This window comes from Nyctereutes procyonoides, unplaced genomic scaffold (genome assembly GCF_905146905.1).
Source record: "Nyctereutes procyonoides isolate TBG_1078 unplaced genomic scaffold, NYPRO_anot_genome, whole genome shotgun sequence".
In the NCBI taxonomy this organism is placed as follows: domain Eukaryota; kingdom Metazoa; phylum Chordata; class Mammalia; order Carnivora; family Canidae; genus Nyctereutes; species Nyctereutes procyonoides.
The window spans coordinates 378,862-403,724 of NW_026575028.1; the positions used below are offsets into that span (position 1 = coordinate 378,862).

At 43.2% G+C, this 24,863-nt stretch overlaps 1 protein-coding gene across 1 annotated transcript; it reads right to left on the bottom strand.

Moving 5' to 3' along the window:
• Positions 1 to 240: 240 nt before the first annotated feature.
• TUBA8 (tubulin alpha 8) lies at positions 241 to 19,102 on the bottom strand. The gene is made up of 5 exons (XM_055315448.1): positions 18,977 to 19,102; positions 8,070 to 8,292; positions 6,157 to 6,305; positions 3,806 to 4,486; positions 241 to 554 (listed from the first exon to the last, which is right to left on the bottom strand). The coding sequence occupies exons 1-5, from the start codon at positions 18,977 to 18,979 to the stop codon at positions 261 to 263; spliced, it is 1,350 nt and encodes a 449-aa protein (XP_055171423.1). The 5' UTR covers positions 18,980 to 19,102; the 3' UTR covers positions 241 to 260.
• Positions 19,103 to 24,863: the final 5,761 nt, after the last annotated feature.

Here is a 24,863-nt window from a genome sequence, read left to right on the forward strand (position 1 = left end):
TGGCCTCATCCTAACATAGACAGTGACTCTCATTTTTTTTAATGACACAAAGCTGCTTTTACCCAAGGGAGGGTCTGAACAGTTCAGCATCCATTTTTGGCCCAGTTACCCACAGGCACTGGTGTCAGATACCTCTTCCAAATGGAAGACAGAAATTAGGCAGGGCTTGGGAGTGTAGTCTGTTATTCTTGGAATATTTGAATATGCTTTGAGTGGAGCAGTATAAATAAAGAGACATAGCCAAGGAGAAAGTGTTATATTTAAAACTCCTCCCCTTCATTTTCTTCTTCAAATGAATCAGTCCCCACTTCTTCATAATCCTTCTCCAGTGCAGCCAGGTCCTCCCTGGCCTCAGAAAATTCTCCTTCTTCCATTCCCTCTCCAACATACCAATGCACAAAGGCCCGCTTGGCATACATGAGATCAAACTTGTGGTCCAGGCGGGCCCAGGCCTCTGCAATTGCTGTGGTGTTGCTGAGCATGCAAACAGCCCTCTGGACTTTGGCCAGGTCCCCTCCTGGTACCACAGTGGGAGGCTGATAGTTGATGCCCACCTGAGGAACAGAAAAAGAAGAGGAGTAACAAAAGAAAATGCAGAGCAGCCAAAGGATAACTCAAGATGGGGTTATCTTGGTAACATGGTGTGGTAGCAAGACATAGTCATGGGTTGGGAATGGGAGCAGGCCTGGATGTGAAAAGAGGGAATCAAGAGGTTGGAGAAACAGACAGGTAAAGAGAGGTAAGTGGTGAAGAGAAATTAAAAGTGAGTGGAATGAGGTGCAGGCAAATTCAAGAGAAGGGCTATAAAATCTAAAGACTGCAAAATACTAGGTGGAATTTAAATTAAACGTTGGAAGAAAAAACTGCAAAAGAAAAGGGTGAAAGAGCTGGTATAGGTAGAAATGTTAGTGGAGGGATTCAAGTAGACAAATGAGAGTAATGAATGAGATTATTGTTAGGAAGGGTGTACAATATATGTTTATCTTGAAAAGGGAAATAGGTCCCCTTTAGAAGCAAATTAATTTCTAGACTTGGTTTATTGTTTTATGCATGGTCATCTAAAGTTTCTCTTAGTTATACGGTCAGCAAATTTAGGTAAGTTTCTCTACCAACAGTAAAGGGCTGTTTAAAAGATCATGGAGATAATGCAGAGTGATAAATTTAAAAATCTAAAAGGTCCTAGAGATGGTGTTAGTGTTAACCAGGCCCCATATTTCAGGGGAGGAAGGCTTGTTAGACGAAAAACAAGGACTTCAGTCAAAGAAAGTTAATTAAAACTCTTGCCTGAACAAGCCAACTTCCCAAGATCTGGTAGCATGGCAGGGTCCTCTAAGCTAACCTTAACCCCATCTGATGTTAGGGATCTAAGAAATCTCCCTTCTGCTCATACACATATCACAAACCAAAGCCAATCCCAGAAACTGTAGAAATTTGGAAGAACTCTAAGGTGACAAATTATGATAATATTTATGGGACACTAAGAACCACAGTTCTAACCAAAAAATACCCCTCCTACCCAGGTCATCATGCCTTGTCAGCCTCTCAATTTTATAGCATTAAAATGTATTTCCTCTTGAGAGATGTAGTTGGGAGTTGCAACAGGCTATATAGCCAAGGTGGGTAGCCCATGAAATGACTTTGCAATTATCTATCATTCCTCTTAGACAAAAGTAGCATCTTGGTGGTGGAAGTGATGCTGAGCCAGGGGCAAAGGACCAAAAATGAGAAGAGGAAGGGCAATGAATATAAACTTTGCTGCATCACATATTTTGCTAGATCTGACCCTGACCAGCAAAAAACTTTGTGCCTGGAGCCAACTCTTCTCTCTCGAACAGTAATTATCCCTTCAACTGAGTCAAGTAGGGACAAACTCCTTTGAGTAGGTTATGAGAGGATGAAGTTCAATAGCATGTGCCTTTCTGAAAAGCAGCTAAAGATGCTAGTACTACCTATCTTTCTGGACATAATCCCCAAACTTCAGCTTAAAATAACAGAGTCAGAGTAAGAGGCATCTCCTTTTTGTTTACTTCCCCACCACCCTCACATCTCATTTCTTTTATCCTATTCATTTTCCTACTAGCTCACTTTGTTGTTTGTTTCCATTTTAAAAATTTAAAAAGAACTCCATATTTTGGAAGATCTTGACAGTTTTCACAAGAATGACCAAAACTTACCCATAAAAATTGGTGTAGTCTAGAGGGAAAAGATTGTGTATATAGGTAGGAGTACAGCAGTGAGGAAAAATCCTACAAAAGGAGATCAGCTACTAGGGTCAACGCTCCATATGCAAATAGGTCAGTCAAGAGAGTGGCACATGGTACCTTGTTTTTATAAGTCCCATCAAGGAAAAATAGAAATGCTCATCTCCATATCTGTAGCAGCTGGTATAACTACCCCTAGTGCTGAGTGAGCCTCTTAAATTATTAGCATGACTGGGGGTTACTAATTAATGTAAATGATGGTAGTTATTTTGATAGTAGAATCTCATTAAAGACCATGGAGGGAGGGCAGCCCCAGTAGCTCAGCGGTTTAGCGCTGCCTTCGGCCCAGGGCGTGAGCCTGGAGACCAGGGATGGAGTCCCACATCAGGCTCCCTGCATGGAGCCTGCTTCTCCCTCTGCCTGTGTCTCTGCCTCTCTCTCTCTCTCTCTCTCTCTCTCTCTCTCTCTCTCTGGCTCTCATGAATAAATAAATAAAATCTTAAAAAAATAAAAAGACCATGGAGGGGCACCTGGATGGCTCAGTTGGTTAAGCGTCTGCCTTCAGCTCAGGTCATGATCCCAGAGTCCTGGGATGGAGCCCTGCATTGGGCTCCTTGCTCAGCCGGGAGCCTTCTTCTCCCTCTCCCTCTGCCTGCTGCTTGTGCTCTGTGTCAAATAAATAAGTAAAATCTTAAAAAAAAAAAAAGACCATGGGAAGACAGGACAAAGTGGTCAAGCAGTTCACATGCACAGAGCATTACCTTGTGCTCTCAGCTGCATTACCTTGCCAGGGCAACTCAAAGGAGTGGCTTCTAACATTCAACATCTACTAGTTCTAAGATCCATGGTTTTTCTCTGGCTATTATATCTACCCACTGACCCTCAGAGTCTGAGGCATTTTCTAGATTGCAGACACCTGCTCTACAACAGGCTTCCTCAGCTTCTGCTTATTCCTGGTTAACGGAAAATGTTGGGGCTTCACAAAATAAGTGATTCACAATCCTATAGTACACATATAATTTCTTATCCTCACTCTAAGTTAATTGAGACTTACAGGAAAAATATTTAATTTTTCAAAATAAATTGGAGAGGAACACATCTTTTGTTAAAGGAGGGAATTATACCTCTTTGGTAATTTGAATCATTTGGTTAACTCCGTTCTCTAATCTATTGTCAGATAACAACTACCTCTGCTCATTCATCCTGTACATCCCACTTGCCTGCAAGGGTTTTTTCTAGCGTGTTCACTCTTCCTTCTTAGAGAAAGCCCTTCTCTAACTGACCTTTGGGATACTTGCAGATATTAGGGTAGGAACAGTTGGCACTTTCTCCCTCTGTTGTATTGTCCCTCTGAGTATTGCAATTGTTCTCCTCCCCTTCTCTCAATTATCCTTTCAAATAGTCTCTTCCTTACCTAAAATGAATGAATTAATGATATCATGGTTATATGTGTATTAAGCCTTCTTCCCATGTCATCCTGTGAAGCCTGAAGCTCCCATGGAATTTTATGTCTAACATCCTGGAATTTACATGTATTTCTCCCCCATCTCCTTCTGCTTCTCTAATTGTCTATCTTCTCCCTAAGTCAAGTCATCAGCTCTCACCTTGAAGCCTGTAGGACACCAATCTACAAATTGAATAGTCCTCTTGGTCTTGATGGCGGCAATAGCGACATTCACATCCTTAGGCACCACATCCCCCCGGTAGAGCATGCAGCAGGCCATGTACTTCCCATGTCTTGGGTCACACTTCACCATCTGGCTGTTGGGCTCAAAGCAGGAGCTGGTTATCTCAGCCACAGAGAGTTGTTCATGATAGGCTTTCTCAGCAGATATGATGGGTGCATAAGTGACCAGTGGGAAGTGGATGCGGGGGTAGGGCACCAGGTTGGTCTGGAACTCAGTGAGGTCCACATTAAGGGCCCCATCAAAGCGGAGAGAGGCAGTGATGGAGGACACAATCTGACTGATGAGGCGGTTGAGGTTGGTATAGGTGGGGCGCTCGATGTCTAGGTTCCTGCGACAGATGTCATAGATGGCTTCATTATCCACCATAAAAGCACAATCTGAATGTTCCAGTGTGGTGTGGGTGGTCAGAATGGAGTTGTAAGGCTCCACCACTGCAGTGGAGACCTGAGGAGCTGGGTAAATAGCAAACTCTAGCTTGGATTTCTTGCCATAATCCAAGGAGAGGCGTTCCATCAACAGAGAAGTGAAGCCAGAGCCAGTGCCCCCACCAAAACTGTGGAAGATGAGGAAGCCCTGCAAGCCAGAGCAGGCATCTGTCTGGGGAGAGTAGAGCATGAGAAAAAAACCATGGAGACAAGTTTATGAAAATATCTTTATGTGAACAAAGGCAGGCAATCCTCTCTATCTGCCCCACTCTATTCCTCAACATTTTTATGTAGGTAAAATAAAAACAGCCTTGAAGTAGTAAAATAAAAAGGAATTGAGTTGATCTGGAGAGAACTAGCTAAAATATATTGGGTGGCAAACTGTACAAGTATATGCCACTAGGTACATATACGGTTCCAGCCCAGTGACTTGGTTGAATCAGGAATAAGAGTGTCAGAACCACAATGGTTAACGACTTTGCCCTTTGAGAACCCCAAATCCTTGCCCATTTTCCCTGCCCTTGTCACTGGTTTTGTGGGAACTTGTGACTATACATCTCAGCCAGCCTTGAAATGTGGCTCGGGGTATCAATTTCAGACATATATATGGAGTTAGAAAACCTGAGTTTTAATATCAATTTTGTCATTTCCCAGCTGTAAAAACTTGAGCAAATTATTGAACCTCTCCAGATTTCTGTCTCTTCCTGACTGAAGTAGGGCAATAACAAAATACTCATCTCACAAGGTTATTGTGATTATCAAATGAGATAGCATGATATGCTGAGCAAGTACTTGACATGTAGTAAGCACTCAATGTTAGCTCTTATCAGAACGAAGAGAATCCATAACAGTCACAAATTTTCCCATTGGGTATGATCTATGATATTGGTTCTGAACTTTTGGAGCCCACAGACAGCTTTGAGACAGATAATTCCTACGAGCTCTCCACTAAGCAGAAAAAGTGAACAAAGGGATGCCTGGGTGGCTCAGCAGTTTGGTGCCTGCCTTCAGTCCAGGGCGTGATCCTGGAGTCCTGGGATCGAGTCCCACATCAGGCTCCCTGTATGGAACCTGCTTCTCCCTCTGCCTTTCTCTCTGTGTGTGTGTGTCTCTCATGAATAAAGGAAAGAGAAAGAAGAAAGAAAAGAAAGAAAGAAAAAGTGAACATATACAAAAATTTGGCATCCTTAGCTCCCAAGAACCACTGACCAAGTCCAACCATTTCCATTGTAAAGATAAGGAAATGAAAGTTTGAAGAGATAAACTGGCCCACCCTATAACTCACAGCTTTTTAATCATACAACCGGATTCAAATCCCAACTCTACCACTTTCTAATTGTGTGACTGAAGCTAAATAATTGAGCCACACTGGCCCTCAATTTCTTCACCTGTAAAGTACAGGAAAATGACTTTCTCTGTATCATCGTTATGGGAATTAAGTGAAGGAATGTATTTAATTGACATTTGTAATGGTATTTTTAAGTTCTCAAATGTATCAACAATCTCTTCCTCTTCTCTTCCAAGTTAAATTCTTTGTTAACTTATGCTTTCAACAAGCAAAGAGCTAGCTTTCCTTACTTATATCTAGAATTTCCCCCAGATACTACCATAGGGTATCAATAAGAATTGGTAGGGCATCAACCTGTAGGGTAGTTCATAATGTCCAGGTGAAGAAAGGGGCATCATCCCTATGAATGCTTCTTATAGAACATAAGCAAAAAGTCTCAAATCTTAAGAGCTCTATTCTGTAGCTAGGTGTCATGTGCCTTCACTAATTCTGTTCAGACTTAGCCTATCCATTTTAGCCTAAATCATCAATTCCCCACCCTTGTTAATACTTACCAGCTTCCGTATACGATCCAGCACCAGGTCGATGCTCTCCTTGCCCACTGTGTAGTGGCCCCGGGCATAGTTGTTAGCTGCATCCTCCTTCCCTGTGATCAACTGCTCTGGATGGAAGAGCTGGCGGTAGGTTCCTGCCCGAACCTCATCTACCAAGGGACAGAAACCATCAGGTCTTTCTACCTTGTTTCTAAAGAAGTGTCCCTCATTAAATATCATATAATACTTTTCTGGGTCTCCATTTCCTCTGCCTATAAAACTCCACTGAGGTAGAACCAGACAACCCTATAATAAATCTGCAAAAATGGGCAGGCCAGGTGGCTCAGCGGTTTAGTGCCACCTTCAGCCCAGGGCCTGATCCTGGAGACCTGAATCGAGTCCCATGTTGGGCTCCTTGCATGGAGCCTGCTTCTCCCTCTGCCTGTGTCTCGGCCTCTGTGTGTGTGTGTGTGTGTGTGTGTGTGTGTGTGTGTGTGAGGTGAATAAATAAATAAAATCAGTAAAATAAAAAAAATAAATCTGCAAAAGGTTAAGAGAATTCCAGGGTAACATAGGCACTAATTGAATCAGAAGCCTGTGACTCAAATAGGCAAAGAGAAGCCAGCTGCTCTGCTGGCAGGAACTTTTAAAAGCATCAGGTTCACAAAGTTCACGAAACATCAAAGCTAAGTGCCCTGGCTTCCTTCTACTTTGACCCCTCAAGTCTTCCTTTTGTTTTTCATGCTGCAAGGTTACCCAAAACTTTAACCCAATTTAACTTGCACTAAAATGCCCTAGGTACACAGATAAAAATTCCAAGTAATCTGCTCTCTGATGAATTGTTCTATCCCTAACCAAATAAATGTCAGGCATTAGGCATATTTTAGGATGATCTTAAAGCAGAACCATGCTCCAGGTTCTAGAAGAGCAGGAGCCCTAGAGAGGGTGGCTATTCAGCTCACCTCCAAGAGTCCACACAAAATAGATATATGGCAGACCAAGATGTATCAAGCCCCAGCTACATGTCCTCTTTTCTTCAGAGTTATTCTAATCTCCTCACCCCAAGAAAATCAGTCATTTACACAGTTGTCTGGGGGAGTAATCTGTACATTTTGTATTTAGACAATGTATCCAAGGGCTGTATACCTATAGTCTGTTGTCCCTGGAAATTAGTGTTCAGGCATTACAGACCTTAGCCTAGATATCTCTGTGAAACGTACCTATTCCTTGTTTGGTGAACCAGCCTTGAGGCTGAGGAAATCCTGATGTTGAGCTGAGGACTGACCCAGGAGTCCAGGGAAGTGATGTAGGGGGTGAGGGGGACCTCAGGGGTAAGGTGAAGCACTAAGAACCTGTACCAACACAAGTCAGAATTCCTGTTTTCTAGGATCCAGAAGAGGTTCATTCTGGAACTACAGCAACTTCTGGCTGTAAGACAATGTGTCTGCTCTTACTCCATTTTGTATAAGGTAATACAAGGTTATATCAGACCCATGGGAAAAGACTGCAATTATTATGAAATCAGAAACCCTATGCTTTGGAAAATTGACTATTTGGAGACCTCTTACAATTCTTAAAATTATTATTTTTATTTTTTTACTCTTAGTATCTAGTAAAGAATCTTGACTAAAAATTTAAATCTTTCTTAGCAGGTTAAGGAGTTTAAGTATAGGTTCTTTCGTTCTGCATAGGTTACAGCTAAAATGGGGGAGCAGAGATCTGTGATTTCTATCGTATCTGGAGACTCCAAAAGACTGGAGATTTCAAGGATCTAACAGAAGTAAATGTGGGGTGGGGAGGTTCTAGTTGAGCCACTCCCACCCTCCAATTAGAGATTCTGCTTCCTTAGCTATCATGGACCAAAACCTCTGCAGCTTTATGTTGTTTTCTGTGGAAAGGATCCTAGCCCATACTCACCTACAGCCCATACTCACCTACTACAGTAGGCTCCAGATCTACCATGACAGCCCGAGGCACATGTTTCCCATTACCAGTCTCACTGAAAAAGGTGGTGAATGAGTCATCATCATTGACCTTGCTGCCTTGGACACCAAAGGTGCCATCTGCCTGGATGCCATGTTCCAGACAGAAGAGCTCCCAGCAGGCATTGCCAATCTGAACTCCTGCTTGACCCACGTGGACTGATATGCATTCCCGCTGTGAGGAAAATGCAGAATCAAGGTCAAAGAGTCCTACACCTTCGTCATGGCTTTATGCTATATCCTGCACATCTGAAGACTTGTCTGTCTCTGGCATCCAACTCTCAGGATATCCATCCCTCCAACCATGCCATTTAGAACCAGGTGGGGTTTGACGTGTCAGGTGTCTGGGTACCAATGCATCTGGACTGAGACTTGGCTCAACAGGGGGTTAATTCAAAACCATGAATTCTTGTACTGATGAAGGAGGTCAAAGGATGAACAAATGATAACAGCAGAAACTGTCCATAAATTCACTACCATACACAGTGATAGTATTTGTATTCATGCCTAGGCCTTCCTAAACAACATCACCTCTCCTGTCCCCTTTCTCTCTCTTTCCTTCCATTCATCTCTCTTCCTCTCCCCCTCTCTCCCTCTTTCTCTCATGCACACACACACACACACACACACACACACACAAACACACAGTCTCAGAATATCATAGAGCAGATAAACACTAATGAATATACTTTGTAAATAGGTATCATGGGTGTCTTTAGTGTTCTGGTTACAAATGTAGAAGAAGAAAGGATTTACATCAGCAAAGGAGAATTGGGAGTATATAAATGAGCTCTTCTTAAACTCTGATAAGTTGGAAAACTTATTTATAGCCACCATAACCTGCTCCCTTGCCTATGTCAGGCCAAGTATTAAAGGGGACCTTTAGAAGGTCCTTACCTCTTTGTTACTCTGGTGTGAAGTCATGATTACCTGATTGATCCCAGTGCTAATAGTTGAGGATAAGGATGGGTGTCTGTGTGTGTGAGAGAGAGAGAGAAAGAGAGAGAGTATGAATGTGTGTGTTTGAACAGAAGCTGGGGTTTTACCAGGAAGTATGGCCTCATCACCTCCACATAACCCACCTGTGAGGAAGCATGGCCAGCACAAAGTGGCCCTGTGCACATGATGCCTCCTAAAGCCCAGCTGGGAAGCATGTGCTTGGTCCGTGGGTTTCTATTCTTATCCATGACGTGACCTGGCATTTTCCAGCACTAGGTAACCCAGGCCAGAGCAGAGCCTCTAGAGGATTTGGCTGGGCACTGAAACACATGGAGTCAGAGGGAACTTGGACGTTCTTTGGCCATGGGAACAGGGCAGCTGCCCTAATAACTCAAAGAGTCAGAGATTCCAGGACTCATTACCTCCTAATTTGATTTTAGAACTGAGACCTACCCTACACCTGTCTTTATGCCCTTGCCTTGGGGACCACAGAGCACAGGTGTTCACAGCAACCAGTATGAAACATATCTCTTTCTGGAAATACAACCCAGCTATATTTCTGTGAGTCTGATGGCCAGGGAAAGGCTTCACTCACAAAGTTGTCCACACCCCAGGGTTTAAATTGCACCTTCTCAATTTACTTATGCTGTGTGACCTTGGCTGAGTTACTTAACTTCCTCTCATCTGGAAATTAAAAGTTAGCCATGATTATTGTTGTTTTTGCCTTTACCATTATCATTTTCATTATGATACTACCTTGTAGCTTTATTCTGCACCCAGAAGAAACAGGAGTGGAAAGTTAGAGACCCCAGGTTCCCATTCCACTCACCCCTACTCTGAGGTCTATTTTCTGCCTTCACCTTACGTCTTTTTTTTAATAAATTAATTTTTTATTGGTGTTCAATTTACCAACATACAGAATAACACCCAGTGCTCATCCCGTCAAGTGCCCCCGTCAGTGCCCGTCACCCACTCATCCCCACCCCCCGCCCTCCTCCCCTTCCACCACCCCTAGTTCGTTTCCCAAAGTTAGGAGTCTTTATGTTCTGTCTCCCTTTCTGATATTTCCCACACATTTCTTCTCCCTTCCCTTATATTCCCTTTCACTATTATATATATTCCCCAAATTAATGAGAACATATAATGTTTGTCCTTCTCCGACTGACTTACTTCACTCAACATAATACCCTCCAGTTCCATCCACGTTGTTCACCTTACGTCTTAATTCAGAATTTTTGAAAAGTGTCCTATACTTTGATGCCCCTTTAATCTCACACACACTAATAGAGATGCCAGTCTTCACAGACCCATTCTCTCTCTCTCTCTCTCTCTCTCTCTCTCTCTCTCTCTCTCACACACACACACACACACACACCTTAGAAAGAGCTATTTTCTCTGTTAAACTCACTTAAAGAGACTCAGAAATAACTGACATGTTGATAGGTGCTTCCAAAACCCAAAAGTGGCTACACCAATCAAGAGAAAAGGAAGGTCCCTCAATACCATTGCCACTAACAGGAACCAGGGCTCCTGGAAGAAATGAGTTCTAGGTCTGAGATAAGGAATATACAAGATGATCCTGGAACATGTTATGGTGCCTGAAAGCACAGAAGCTATCACAGACTGGAATGATGTTAAAAGAGCTCAGAAAGCTCCCATTGCCAAAGATGAGTCAGTATGAGCATGAAAAAGAAGAAGGATGGTACTTGATTGAAATAGGATATATAGGGAAGCCCAGGTGGCTCAGCGGTTTAGCGCCACCTTCAGCTTAGGACTTGATCCTGGAGACCCGGGATCCAGTCCCACATCGGGCTCCCTGCATGGAGCCTGCTTCTCCCTCTGCCTGTGTCTCTGCCTCTCTCTCTCCGTGTATCTCATGAATATATAAATAAAATCTTAAAAAAAGAAATAGAATGTATATAAAAATCCATACTCCTTTGTGTTAAGAAAGGAAAATAAATAAAACTGATTTGTCCCCATTCAAACAGTACTCTTTATGAGGGAAAGCTCTTTTTTTTAACTGAAGAATGTCAGCTAATCAAGGTACAAGGAATAATATATTAATAAATGTTGCCATATGATAGTTCCTAATTACATAAGAAATAGATATTCAGATAGTGCCAAAGAATCAGTTACTTACAGGTTACAATGAGAAAAAATAACTACAGCAGTTACTACCCTAACACTGGGATCAATTTTAACAGTACTGATAGTGAGAAAACCAGGCATTAAGGACCTCCTGATGTGATGCAATACGACATACACAACACCACCCATGCAGGAATTCTTGTACTTAGTCTTGGGGTTCTGGGGTGGCTCAGTCCGTTAAGTGTCCAACTCTTCATTTTGGCTCTGGTCATGATCTCAGGGTCATGAGATTGAGCCTGTGTCGAGCTCCTCACTGGAGGATGACTGGAGCTCCAGATGGAGCCTGCCTAAGATTCCCTCTCCTTCTGCCCCTCTACCCCCCCCCCCCGCTCACATTCTCATGTGCACGCTTTCTCTAAAAAAATAAAAAATAAAAAATAAAAAAAAAGCTCAGCCTTAATCTATGAAACACTTTAAATTTAGTTTTCACATTATAGAAAACACAAGAATCAGAGTAATAAATGACATGAGAAAAGAGTAAAATAAATCCAGAAAGTGAAACATTCTACAGGACAATTGATATATTTTTAGTTTATGGAAAATAAAGATAGGAGAGATTGTTCCAAATCAAAAGAAACTTAAGAAACATAATGCCCACATGTAGTATGTGCACTTGGCCTAAATTCTGGTTTGAACAAATCAAAATTATTTGGGGGACAAATGGAGACATTGATTAGTTTTATTAAACATTATAATGAAAGTATAGTTAAGTATGACAATGACTTTATTTTTTAGAGTCACTTCTAAAGCATTTGGGGAAAAATACTAAAACATCTGTATTTTACTTTAAAATACTTCAACAAATACAGCAGATAAAGTAAATATGGCAGAAAAATTATAATTACTAAATCTAGATCATAGATGAATGAGTGGCAGTATAGTACTATTCCAGGGATTTAAATTTTTCCAAACTAAAAAGAATAAAAAAAAAAACTAAAGAAAAAAAAACATTTAAAGTATCTTATTCTGCAGGGTCCAGGCTCTTCCTGTCCCATTTCACTTAGTCATTGATTAAGCTGGCAATACTAAGAACTAATTTGCCAAGGCACTGAGCTAGCCTTCTCCAGCCATTGCCTCATCACTGCCCCCATCTTCCTGCCTGGAAGTTCTACACAGATAAACACAGAGCAGACACAGTGCTGTTGGCCTTGTGAGGCCACCCCTCATGCCCAAGAAAGGTCATCCATCTGGCCTAAGCAGGGATGTTATGTCAACTGCAAACATTTAGGATACTAGAACTGGACTGGCTTTATGGATCACCAAATATGATTCCCTCCCCATTTTACAATGAAAAATCTGATGCTCAGAAAGGTAAAAGAACAGATTCAAGATTTTACAACTCTGTAGCAAGAGCCCAGACTGGAATCCAGGTCTTCTCTGACCTCAGCCTGAGTTTTTTCCTTTACATCACACAACCTCCTGGCTCATTGCACTCTGAACTTCCAGGGCCCTGGGGTGTGCCCATATCTACATCAATGCAAGCCTGAGAGTATATAACAAGGCCAAACTCTTATAGCAAAACTCCAAACAGAAAAAAGCTCCAATGCAGAGAGAAACTGAGAATGGCTTATGGTAGTAGTCTCTTTGAAAATGGGTCATCCTTCTCTGATAGAACCAGGAATCTGTATCTCAGGGGCTGGTGTGTGTACAAGGAGAAGGAGGAGCTGAAGTGCAGAGGAAGCTGACCCAGCAGAGGATATTTATGTCCTAAATTTACTCCAAACTCAGATTTCAGATTCCCCTCTCTAGCCAATCAGGCCCAGGCTTTCTCCTCTCGCAGTATTTCTCTTTCAGTTCCATTTTGTTTTTTGTTTTTTAATTTTTTGTTTTTATTTACTTAGGATAGTCACACAGAGAGAGAGAGGCAGAGACATAGGCAGAGGGAGAAGCAGGCTCCATGCACCGGGAGCCCAACGTGGGATTCAATCCCGGGTCTCCAGGATCGCGCCCTGGGCCAAAGGCAGGCACTAAACCGCTGCGCCACCCAGGGATCCCTTCAGTTCCATTTTGAATCTGAGTTTATACAGCTCAGACCACTTCTGTGCTCCAGGGATGTTGTGGGGTGAAGGGGGTCCCGTGTATGCTGCTGGACCTCTCTGCCCAGCAATCCAGGGAGTGAAGATGAGGGAGAGGGGAGAGACCTAATAAAGGAATTTCGTTTCCTCAAGAAAAGTATGACATATCCTTACACAGACCTAGTGCCAGGATAACTACAAAAGTTACTCACTGTCTTCATTTCTACAACAAATATTTATTGTGTTATTATGTGTGAGGAAGTGTCAAAAGATACTAGGCTAACTCCTACCCATCCTATTTATTAAATGTCACTTCCTACAGGAAGTCTGGAAAACCACTAACCAGCATAGGGCCCCTACTATGTGCTCCCACAATCCTCTTCTTTCCTATCATGGTATTTATCACACCATATTATAGTTGCTTGTTCAATTTTCTGACTTTCCTAGCAGAGAGAATAAGTTTTATGAGGGCAAGTAACCCTTATTTACTTACTGCATCCCCAGCATCAAGCACAGTGCTTGAATGTAGTGGGTGCTCAATAAATACATGGATGATTAGAATGAAAACTCTGCCCAGAGAGGTCTTATAATCTATTTAACCAGAGTAACCAGTGCCTAAGAGACAATGGGAGTTCAAAGGAGAAAAAAAACAACCCTGGCTTGGTTTCCTGGAACAGGAATATCTGCAGTGACCTTGACGAATTTAGACATGCCAAAATGATCATTTTAGTTGGGCTTGGGAACAATATGAACAAGAGGCAGGAACATTTAGGGCAGGTCCCACAAATGGCAGTTTGCCTGACATGTAGGCTCATGAAAGGCAGAGCAGATGAGGCATCTATGCCACCTACCTCCATCTTCCATGGGGAGAGAAGCCTACATTTTGCAGAACATCAAAAGGAAATTCTAGAATTTTACAGCCCTTTTATAAATCCACCCTAAGAAACCTTTTCTTATATAAATCTTATATTATTTCTATTTTAATATTAGTCATTCCCATTCATTTTGTTCTCAGAGGACTAAGATCAGCTAGTTAGGATCCTCTGTAGAAGGAGGCTTTGTAGCTTTAAAAATCATTTTGAAGTATCATAAAATAGTAAAACTGGCATATTACCTAGGAAAGGAACTGACATGGACCAGTGGTATATGGCATGTAAAAACCTGAGACCAGTTCACATCCCCTGAGCACCAATGTAATCAAATGCCACATAGGTGCTTTCAGGGAGCATATTATTATATCAAATTATATCTAGATGCCAGGCTGGGCTAATAACTCACCTATATTTTAGGATCTAGGTCAAAGATGGCAAATAAAAAGTAGATCCACAATGTCATGGAGGAATAACTAAAGTAAGAAAAAATGTGATTCATAAAAGATTGCTTGAATTATCCCTGTTCAAAACCCTTCAATTACAGCATATTTGGAATCAGAACAAAAAATAGATAGCAAGCCAGAAACAGCAAGAACAAAAACTTGACCTAAATTAACATCAGTGAGTGAAAGTAGCTCAAGAGAGGGGGCTCAATTCAAAGACATTGCATTTAGGGCAGCAATAGGGATGACATAGACCAACTTTAGGAGTGGCAGGGGTATGTGGTAAATGGACTCCCAGCATGAGGGACCCATTGGTGTCAGAAGGCCCATCAGCTTTAGCTGACAATGGGGGCAAGTGTGAGAGACAGTTAAGGAATTTTAAACTGGTGTACACTGCCCACTCCATTTTCCCATTCTCTTCCTACAGTTCTTTATCTGGGAGAAACTTTTTTTTTAATAAATTAATTTTTATTGGTGTTCAATTTACCAACATACAGAATAACACCCAGTGCTCATGCCGTCAAGTGTCCCCCATTCTAATAGGAAGACACAGACAGGGAAATGTCGACCACAAAGGCCACAGATAGCATTACTGGTCCATTGGTGGCCAGAGGGAAAAGGAGCAGTTGGTCCACTTCTGCCCTCAAGGAAAGAATAGTGAAGTACACCCACCTCCTATCACTAGTCCTGAATTCACCAGCTATTGCTTCCTCAGAAGTTATTTCTTTTTTTTTTTAGATTTATTTATTTATTTTCACAAGAGACAGAGAGAGAGAGAGAGAGAGAGGCAGAGACACAGGCAGAGGGAGAAACAGGCTCCATGCAGGGAGCCTGACATGGGACTCAATCCTGGGTTTCCAGGATCATGCCCCGGGCCAAAGGTGGTGATGAACCCCTGGGCCACTGTGGCTGCCCAGAAGTTATTTCTAACTTTTCATCTTCCTCTCAAAGTCACTCAAGAGCCCCCTCAGAAAGGACACTGCAACAGCATTGGCCCTTTAGCTCTGCAGGGACCTGACCTGATCCTGGAAGCTTCCTATGAAAACGCCTCATTTAATCAGCACCTTTGCCCTAGCCACTGCCAAGGGAAATTCTGTTCATCAGGCTCCTCTGCTGCTCAGAGGCATATACCCCTCCACCAATGTCTGGGGGATTCTGCCCTTAGTAGCCGGAAGAGCAGATGCAGGGGTGACTCCAGCAGTGGTCTGAAGTCAGAAAGTAAGTACGGACCCTGCAGAGCTCAGCCATGCCTGACTACATGGAGGCAATTTGCAGAGGACTGCAGACACAAAGGCAGTCCATCTCACCCCCAAAACACTCTCCCCTCCTCTCTGTTTTTTGAGGTTTTGGTTTTGTTTTGTTTTGTTTTGTTGTTTTTGAGAAACAGGCTTTTTGTTGCCACTTCATGCCTATTCCCATCTGAACTGGTGCTCCACAGTTGAGGAGGAATGCAGTAAGGAGGCTGAGTTGCAGATGTTTTCACCTCTCCGTAAACCCAAGCAGTTTCTCTGTGCCTGAGATCATAGACATGGGCTTGACTTGGGGCACCTGGCCAGAAGTCTCCAACCACTTTCCCCAAAGGTGTCCTAGCCTCAGTTCCCAAAAGAACTGCTTACTGGAGGGACACTGGGAGCAGATGGGAATGCTCAATTATAGGATTAGTTAACGCATTTCTTACTCATAACATACAGAAATGCTGAACCTAATTCTTTTTAACACAGCAGAATTCTTCCTCCAACCCCCAAGAGGGAAGGAAATCCTAGAGAATGGCTGCCTGAAGGAAATGAAGTCCTTTCTGCATGGGTGGGATTCTTTGGGTCTATGTTTATTAGATATGTCATTTTAGCCTTTCAGGAACAAGTCAAGAGGTTTTTAAAAAGAGGTTCCTTGAGTGAAAAATGGTCAATTAAATATGTTTTCCCATTAAGACAATGCTGCCAAATACCCACCATTTGCTTCGACATGGATGGAACTGGAGGGTATTATGCTGAGTGAAATAAGTCAGTCAGAGAAGGACAAACATTATATGGTCTCATTCATTTGGGAAATATAAAAAATAGTGAAAGGGATAAAGGGGAAAGGAGAAAAAATGAGTGGGAAATATCAGAAAGGAAGACAGATCTTGAAAGACTCCTAACTCTGGGAAATGAACTAGGGGTGGTTGAAGGGGAGGTTGGCAGGGGGTGGGGGTGACTAGGTGACGGGCACTGAGATGGGCACTTAGTGGGATGAGCACTGGGTGTTATTCTATATGTTGGCAAGTTGAACACCAATAAAAAATAAATTTATTAAAAAAAGACAATGCTGCCAATGTAATTAAATATTTTAAACAGAACCTGCTTTACAAAATTCAGTTTCAAAATAAATAAAAGAGGGATCCCTGGGTGGCGCAGCGGTTTAGCGCCTGCCTTTGGCCCGGGGCACGATCCTGGAGATCCGGGATCGAATCCCACGTCGGGCTCCCGGTGCATGGAGCCTGCTTCTCCCTCTGCCTGTGTCTCTGCCTCTCTCTCTCACTGTGTGCCTATCATAAATAAATTAAAAAATTTAAAAAATAAATAAATAAATAAATAAATAAAAGATATTTTTTTCTTTCCAAAATATTCAACCATAGGTTTTCAATTAAACATCTACATATAAAATAAGGTTTTACTGTTGAAAAATTTTATTTACCTGACATTTTCAGAAACTTGCCTATTAAATACACAAAGTTTGCTCAGAGGGCTAGATTATGATCATTGGATCCCCTGTAAATTCCCTGTAGGCTCTACTATGAGAGTTGCTATGGCACTCAGGTCAAAATTAAAACATGCAAGAAAAGGCACTTTGAAAATTACACAGCATGACAATACTAGACATTATAAATATTAAATATCAAATTTTGAGTATGTTGCCTAGGATTTGCTTCAAAATAATAGGAAGTGTGGAAAAGGGGAATAAATGAAGCAAGACTTGTCAAAAGTAGGTAATTGTTGAAATTGGATGAGGCATATACATTGGTATATTGGGGTTCATTATACCATTCTCTCCTCTTTTGTTTATGTTTGAAATTCTCCACAATAAAAAGTTTAAAACAGTAAAGCTATGTGGAGCCTTGGGAATTGTATTGTAACCCTCTTTCATGTTGTAAAGGAGAAAACCAGTTTTCTCTAGAGAGGTTAAACGATCTTCTTGAAGTCACATAGCTAGCTGCAGAGCCAGGAGTCAAAATTCTTCTTTGGGTCTCTTCTATGGCCTCACAGCAGGGGCCTCGGGCAGGAGTGGGTTCCTTTGGCCACTGTCACCAACATCCCCCAAGTTCTTCAAGCTGCCAGGTGGGTCTGGGAGCATGCTCCGGAGAGAGAGGCTGCCAACAGCGGAGCTGGACCTGGAGCGGGCGCCAGAGGCCCTGGGCGCAGTCCAAACTGAGTAGAGCAGGGGGAGGAGGGGAGTTTTCCCGCCCGCCCGCCCTGCTGGGTCACTGACACCTACAGCAAGACTCCCTGGAGAACCTGACCTTGGCCTAAGAGACAGGCTTATTCTCTTCCCCTCCGCCACGCCATCTTTCCAACCCACCACCCGCTGCCAAAATACCAGGGCTCTGAACCGGGAGATGCTGGGGTGGGTGTCAGGGCGTTCCAGGAAGTAAATTGGTGGCGATTTTACCCACTCCAGGGACGGGAAGGACGGGAAGGATTCTAGAGGGTCTGGAGAGGCCCGCTCCAGCAGGATCTGTGTCTGCAAAAGGATATGGATTGGAGGAGGGAGAAAGGAGCCGCCACTGAGCCCTTCGCCATGGTAGTAAACAAAAAAGGAAGTCTGAGGTCCCCTTGCCTTCCGGAGGGAGACTTCTGTGTGCCAAAATTCTTCAGATTTTGACCGCTGGAAAAACTGGGGAGTTGGCGTGGGTGCCAGTGGGGTGCACTAAAATTGTAAGTGCCCCCAAACCCAAGAAAATGTTCAGAGACGAGAAAGGAAAAAGACTTCAAGACTGGGGATACTATGACTAAGTCCTCTGTCACATTTGATTGGATGTGGGGACCTTTGATGGCCCGGTTGCCCGTCAGGAACCCCTGGACTGCATCCTCCTGACCCCGCTGCCGTCGTCCCCAAGTCCCCAAGCCGCCAGCCCGTTGGGTCCCTCTGAATCCCATCTCTTCCGCGTCGGCTCACCGCGTCCCCCCATTCCTCACCTGCGTGCACGAATCTCCCGAGGTCCCTCTGGGGGCCAACTCGCCTCAGGTCTCTACTTTGTCTATTAAGAAGGGTCCTGGCCCCGGGTGTCCTCCGCGCGAGGGTACGGACCCCCTCGACCCTGAACTGAAATCCCAGGAACTTCTAGCTCTGCAGACGCAAAGCGACGGGCCCACTAGCCCCCCAGGTATATGCGGCTTTTGGCGGGGTGCCAGCCCCGCGCCCCCGATTCCTGCCCACCCCCAGGCCGGGGCCCTGGAAACGCTCACCATCGCGGCTGCTCTCCTCGCGGGCTCGCCTCCCAGCTGGGCCTGCCCACCCCAACTGCTCCAGATACAGCCGCCTCCGCTGTTGTGACACACTGGGCGGGAGGGGGCCGGGGACAGACAGGCCCGGCCAGCAGCTGTCCCGCAGCATCACAGTGCCCGGGAGGGGAGGGACCGGGCAGGTCACAATTGCTCCTCCCCGCCCACCCGCGGGGCCCCGCCCCCGCCCCCGCCCCCGGGTCCACCCTGTGGACCTGGGCGCCGCTGAGGCTGGGGATCGCTCGCGGCTCCCGCTCCCGCTCCGCTGGGGAGGCAGTCCTATCACCAAAGCGCACTCTCACTCTGTGTGATCCGCCACTAGCTGGAAAGCTGCTTAGGAAAGATATGTAAAAGTGCTGCAAAACAAAATGTGTATCACTGCCCAAACTTTTATTCTTTTCCCGCTGCCAAATACTAGCTGCCAGGAAGGCCTAAGACAGCAGGAAAGGCACCTGATTGGGGTTTAGTTGACGGCAGTCACCCTAAGCCCGGGAGAGTGCAGGGCTCACTGCTACGAGGAGTAGGCTACCAAGCTCAGCTCTGCTTCTTACCTGCCAGTGCTTGAGCAAGTTGCTGAGCTTCTTCTCTAGTAACCTGTTTCTACTTCCATCAAAGCCGATGTACATTAGAGAATTAAGTGAGAGAACATATACAAAGCCATAAAGCTCCTGACACACAGCAGGTGCTCAATACTCAAGCTGTTTCTATTTCTACTGCTCTATCCCTGTACATCACTCTTCCATTATTTTCAAATCTGTCTTGATCCATTTATCATCACTCCCTCTTCCTACTTTTAAGCCCAGAATGGACTAAATGATATCAGGGTTCTGGCTTTCTCCTTACCCAATAATAGGGCCTCCTGGTGGTGGCCACAATGATGCCAAAGGGCAAGGGATCCCAACTCTCTAGTCAAAGAGGCTGGGGGCAACTGAGTCTGGCCTTGGTAAGAGCCCCTCTCTTTATACTTCAGATTTTGGCAACATTATTAAACCTCCATCCACTTTCCCCAACAGAGAACAATCCCTGCTGAAACATGAGACCCAGTCTCCTATCTCACTTTCCTCTGACACCTGACTACCAACCATCAAGTCATTCCAGGCAAATTCATGGCTTTTCTGCAAGATACTGTAACACAGAGCTGTTTTGATCAGGGTACTATGCTTTACCCACTGATACATACAGTACTTATTAGATTATGAGTTGGATTTTTGCCTGTCTTATAATGTTAAGTTTCCCAAGCATATAATGGTAAATGCTCAATAAAGGATACTATTACTAATTTTATTTTTCTTTCTCTTCCAAATCCCATTGCATATTCCATTACTTCTTCCATTACATTTATCACTTTCCACTTTGGATTCTAGGTATGTGTGAGTGTGGATGTGTTTAGACATTCCCACAAAATTTGAAGACCTTAAAGGCAAGGATTGTGTTGTCTTCCCCATCAAAAGTATCGAGTTGAACCTAGGTATTTAATCAAAGGATACAAAATTACAGATTTGAAAGGGTACATGCACCTCAATGTTCATAGCAACATTAACAAAAATAGCCAAACTACAGAGAGAGCCCAATGTCCATCAATTGATGAATAAAGAAAATGCGGGAACATTCCTCAATATCATAAAAGCCTATTATGAAAAGCCCACAGTGAGTATCATTCTCAAGGGGGAAAAACTGAGAGCCTTTCCCTTAAGATCAGGAACTCAACAGGCATGTCCACTCTCACCACTGCAATTCAACATAGAAGTCCTAGCCTCAGCAATCAGACAACAAAAAGAAATAAAAGGCATTCAAATTGGCATCTCCCTTTTCACAGATGACATGATACTGTATATAGAAAACCCAAAACGGGCAGCCTGGGTGACTCAGCAGTTTAGTGCTATCTTTAGCCCAGGGCATGATCCTGGAGACCTGGGATCAAGTCCCACGTCGGACTCCCTGCATGGAGCCTGCTTCTCCCTCTGATTGTGTCTCTGCGTCTCTCTCTCTCTCCTCCCTGTGTTTCTCATGAATAAATAAATAAAATCTTAAAAAAACAAAAAAAGAAAATCCAAAAGGACTCCACCCCAAGATTGCTAGAACTCATACAGCAATCAGCAACCATGGCAGGATACAAAACCAATGCCCAGAAATCAGTGGCATTTCTGTACACTAACAATGAGACTGCAGAAAGAGAAATTAAGGAATTAATCCCATTTACAACTGCACCCAAAACCATAAGATACCTAGGAATAAACCTAACCAAAGAGGTAAAGGATCAATACCCTAAAAACTATAAAACACTTCTGAAAGAAATTGAGGAAACCACAGAGAGATGGAAAAACATCCATGCTCATGGATTGGAAGAATAAATTTTGTGAAAATGTCTATACTACCCAGGGCAATTTACACATTTAATGCAATCCCTATCAAAATACCATGGACTTTCTTCACAGAATTGGAAAAAATTATCTTAAGATTTGTATGGAATCAGAAAAGACCCTGAATAGCCAGAGGAATATTAGAAAAGAAAACCAATGCCAGGGGCATCACAATGCTGGATTTCAAGTTGTACTACAAAGCTGTGATCGTCAAGACAGTGTGGTACTGGCACAAAAACAGACACATAGATCAATGGAACAGAATAGAGAACCCAGAGTTGGGCCCTCAACTCTATGGTCAATTAATATTCAACAAAACAGGAAAGACTATCCACTGGAAAAAGGACAGTCTCTTCAATAAATGGTGCTGGGAAAATTGGACATCCACATGCAAAAGAATGAAACTAGATCATTCTCTTACACCAGACACAAAGATAAACTCAAAATGGTTGAAAGATCTAAATGTGAGACAAGATTCCATCAAAATCCTAGAGGAGAACACAGGCAACACCTTTTTTGAACTTGGCGACAGTAACTTCTTGCAAGATACATCTATGAAGGCAAAAGAAACAAAAGCAAAAATGAATCACTGGGACTTAATCAGGATAAAAAGCCTCTGCACAGCGAAAGAAACAGTCAGCAAAACTAAAAGACAACCTACAGAATGGGAGAAGATATTTGCAAATGACGTATCAGATAAAGGGCTAGTTTCCAAGATCTAAAAAGAACTTATTAAACTCAACACCCAAGAAACAAGCAATCCATGAAATGGGCAGAAGACCTGAACAGAAATTTCACAGAGGAAGACATAGACATGGCCAACATGCACATGAGAAAATGCTCTGCATCACTGCCCATCAGGAAAATACAAATTAAAACTACAATGAGATACCAACTCACACCAGTCAGAATGGGGAAAATTAACAAGACAGGAAACAACAAATGTTGGAGAGGATGTGGAGAAAGGGGAGCCCTCTTGCACTGTTGGTGGGAATGTGAACTGGTGCAGCCACTCTGGAAAACTGTGTGGAGGTTCCTCAAAGAGTTTTTTTTTTTTGATAAATTAATTTTTATTGGTGTTCAATTTACCAACATACAGAATAACACCCAGTGCTCATCCCGTCAAGTGTCCCCCTCAGTGCCCGTCACCCATTCACCCCCACCCCCCGCCCTCCTCCCCCTCCACCACCCCTAGTTCGTTTCCCAGAGTTAGGAGTCTTTATGTTCTGTGTCCCTTTCTGATATTTCCCACACATTTCTTCTCCCTTCCCTTATAGACCTGCCCTATGACCCAGCAATTGCACTGCTGGGGATTTACCCCAAAGATACAGATGCAGTGAAACGCCGGGACACCTGCACCCAGATGTCTCTAGCAGCCATGTCCACAATAGCCAAACTGTGGAAGGAGCCTCGGTGTCCATCGAAAGATGAATGGCTAAAGAAGATGTGGTCTATGTATACAATGGAATATTACTCAGCCATCAGAAGAGATGAATACCCACCGTTTGCTTCGACATGGATGGAACTGGAGAGTACAAAATGAGTGAAGTAAGTTAATGGGAGAAGGACAATCGTCATATGGTTTGACTCATATGGGGAATATAAGAAATAGTGAAAGGGATTATAGGGGAAAGGAGGGAAACTGAGTTGGAAAAATTAGAGAGAGAGACAAACCATGAGGGACTCCTAACTCTGGGAAACAAACAAAGGGTTGCGGAAGAGGAGGTGGGCGGGAGTTTGGGGTAACTGGGTGACAGGCACTGAGGAGGGCACTTGATGGGATGATCACTGGGGGTTATACTATATTTTGACAAATTAAATTTAAATTTTAAAAAATGTAATAAATACATAAGTAGAAAAGAAAATGTGGTGTGTATATATATACAATGGAATGAAATCTTGCCATTTGCAACATGGAGGGAGCTAGAGGGTATCATACTAAGTAAAATAAGTCAGAGAAAGTCAAAAAGCATATGATCTTACTGATACGTGAAATTTAAGAAAGAAAACAGATGAACTTGTCAGAAAGGGGAAAAGAAAAAAAGAGAGGGAAATAAGTCATAGAGAACAAACTTAACAACAGAGAACAAACTGAGGGTTGATGGAGGGACATGGGTGGGAGACGGGCTAGATAACTAATGGGTATTAAAGAGGGCACTTATGATGAGCACTGGTGTTGTATGTAAGTGATGAATCACTGAATTCTATTCCAGAAACAAATATGGCACTGTATGTTCACTAATTAAAGTTTACATTAAAAAAAAACTGCTGTGTGGCTGTAGGATTGACAATAGACCTGTATAACTGGGCATTCAATGTATCTGCCACACAGAGGAGCGAGAGTCCCACGAAGTTACAGAGATCAATTAGGAATAGCAAAGTCAAGACTGAGAACAGCTGGGTTTGGATTTCCTGGAAAGCCTGTGCCAGAGGCCAGGACAGAATCCAGGGAGCAAAGTTGAGTGGTTCTTAGATCAACAAGCCCATATGGTGAGCTGCCCAAGCAAGGGCCAGTGTTCATGAGCCATGAGGACAAAGCAGAGGCTGGAGATGGGAGAAAACCATCTGGGAGACCCAGATCTCTGAAAGCTCATGAGAACTTACCCATTCAACGAATTTCACTAATCTTTATTGAGTACCAACTATGTGTCAGATACTGTCTAGGATGGGGGATATAGCAATAAATGCATCAGACAATAAAAAAGTAATTAGTTGAGTGTATTAAAGATGCTCAATAAACATTGTTGAGTAAATTAGTTTTTGAGTTCTCTTTGTGAGCCAGCAAATATGTTGTGAATAGGTTCTTAATGTCTCAAGATAAAAAAGATAATGACAATACTAGTGATTATGATGATGTCCTTTGAATTCTTCTCTTTATGGGGTTTGGGCAAAAGGGACCCATGACTACCCCATAAATGCTGGATTGTGCACCCTCCCATTCCTATGTTGAAGCCCTAATCCCCACTGTGACTATTTGGGGATAGGGCCACTAAGGAGGTAATTGAGGTTAAATGAAGTCATTAAAAGTGGGGCTCTAATCCAATAGGTCTGGTGTCCTTATAGAAAGATAAGGTGAAGGCAGCCCCAGTGGCACAGCAGTTTAGCACTGCCTGCAGCCCAGGGTGTGATCCTGGAGACCCGGGATCGAGTCCCACATCGGGTTCCCTGCATGGAGTCTGCTTCTCCCTCTGCTGTGTCTCTGCCCCTCTCTGTGTGTCTCTCATGAATAAATAAATAAAGATTAAAAAAAAAAAAGAAAGACAATGTGACACCAGGAGTGCATATGCACAGAAGGCCATGGTGAAGATGTGAAAAGGAAGCTGAATATAAGTCAGGAAGAAAGGTCTCACCAGAAATCGGCCCTGCTGGATGTTAGTCTCCAGAGCAGTGAGAAAAGTTCAATTTTCTTTATCTATTCATCTATTCATTTAAGCTACCCAATGTGTAATATTTTGTTCTATGGCAGCTGGAACAGACTAAGACTGTTCTGC

What these genes read in the sequence shown, in the direction of transcription:
- TUBA8 (XM_055315448.1), bottom strand. An exon ending in TCTGGAGCCTACTGTAGTAG is followed by an intron (nt 6,306 to 8,069) that starts GTGAGTATGGGC and finishes GTCCCTTGGTAG; the next exon opens with ATGAGGTTCGGGCAGGAACC. An exon ending in GGTGTCCTACAGGCTTCAAG is followed by an intron (nt 555 to 3,805) that starts GTGAGAGCTGAT and finishes TCTGTTCCTCAG; the next exon opens with GTGGGCATCAACTATCAGCC.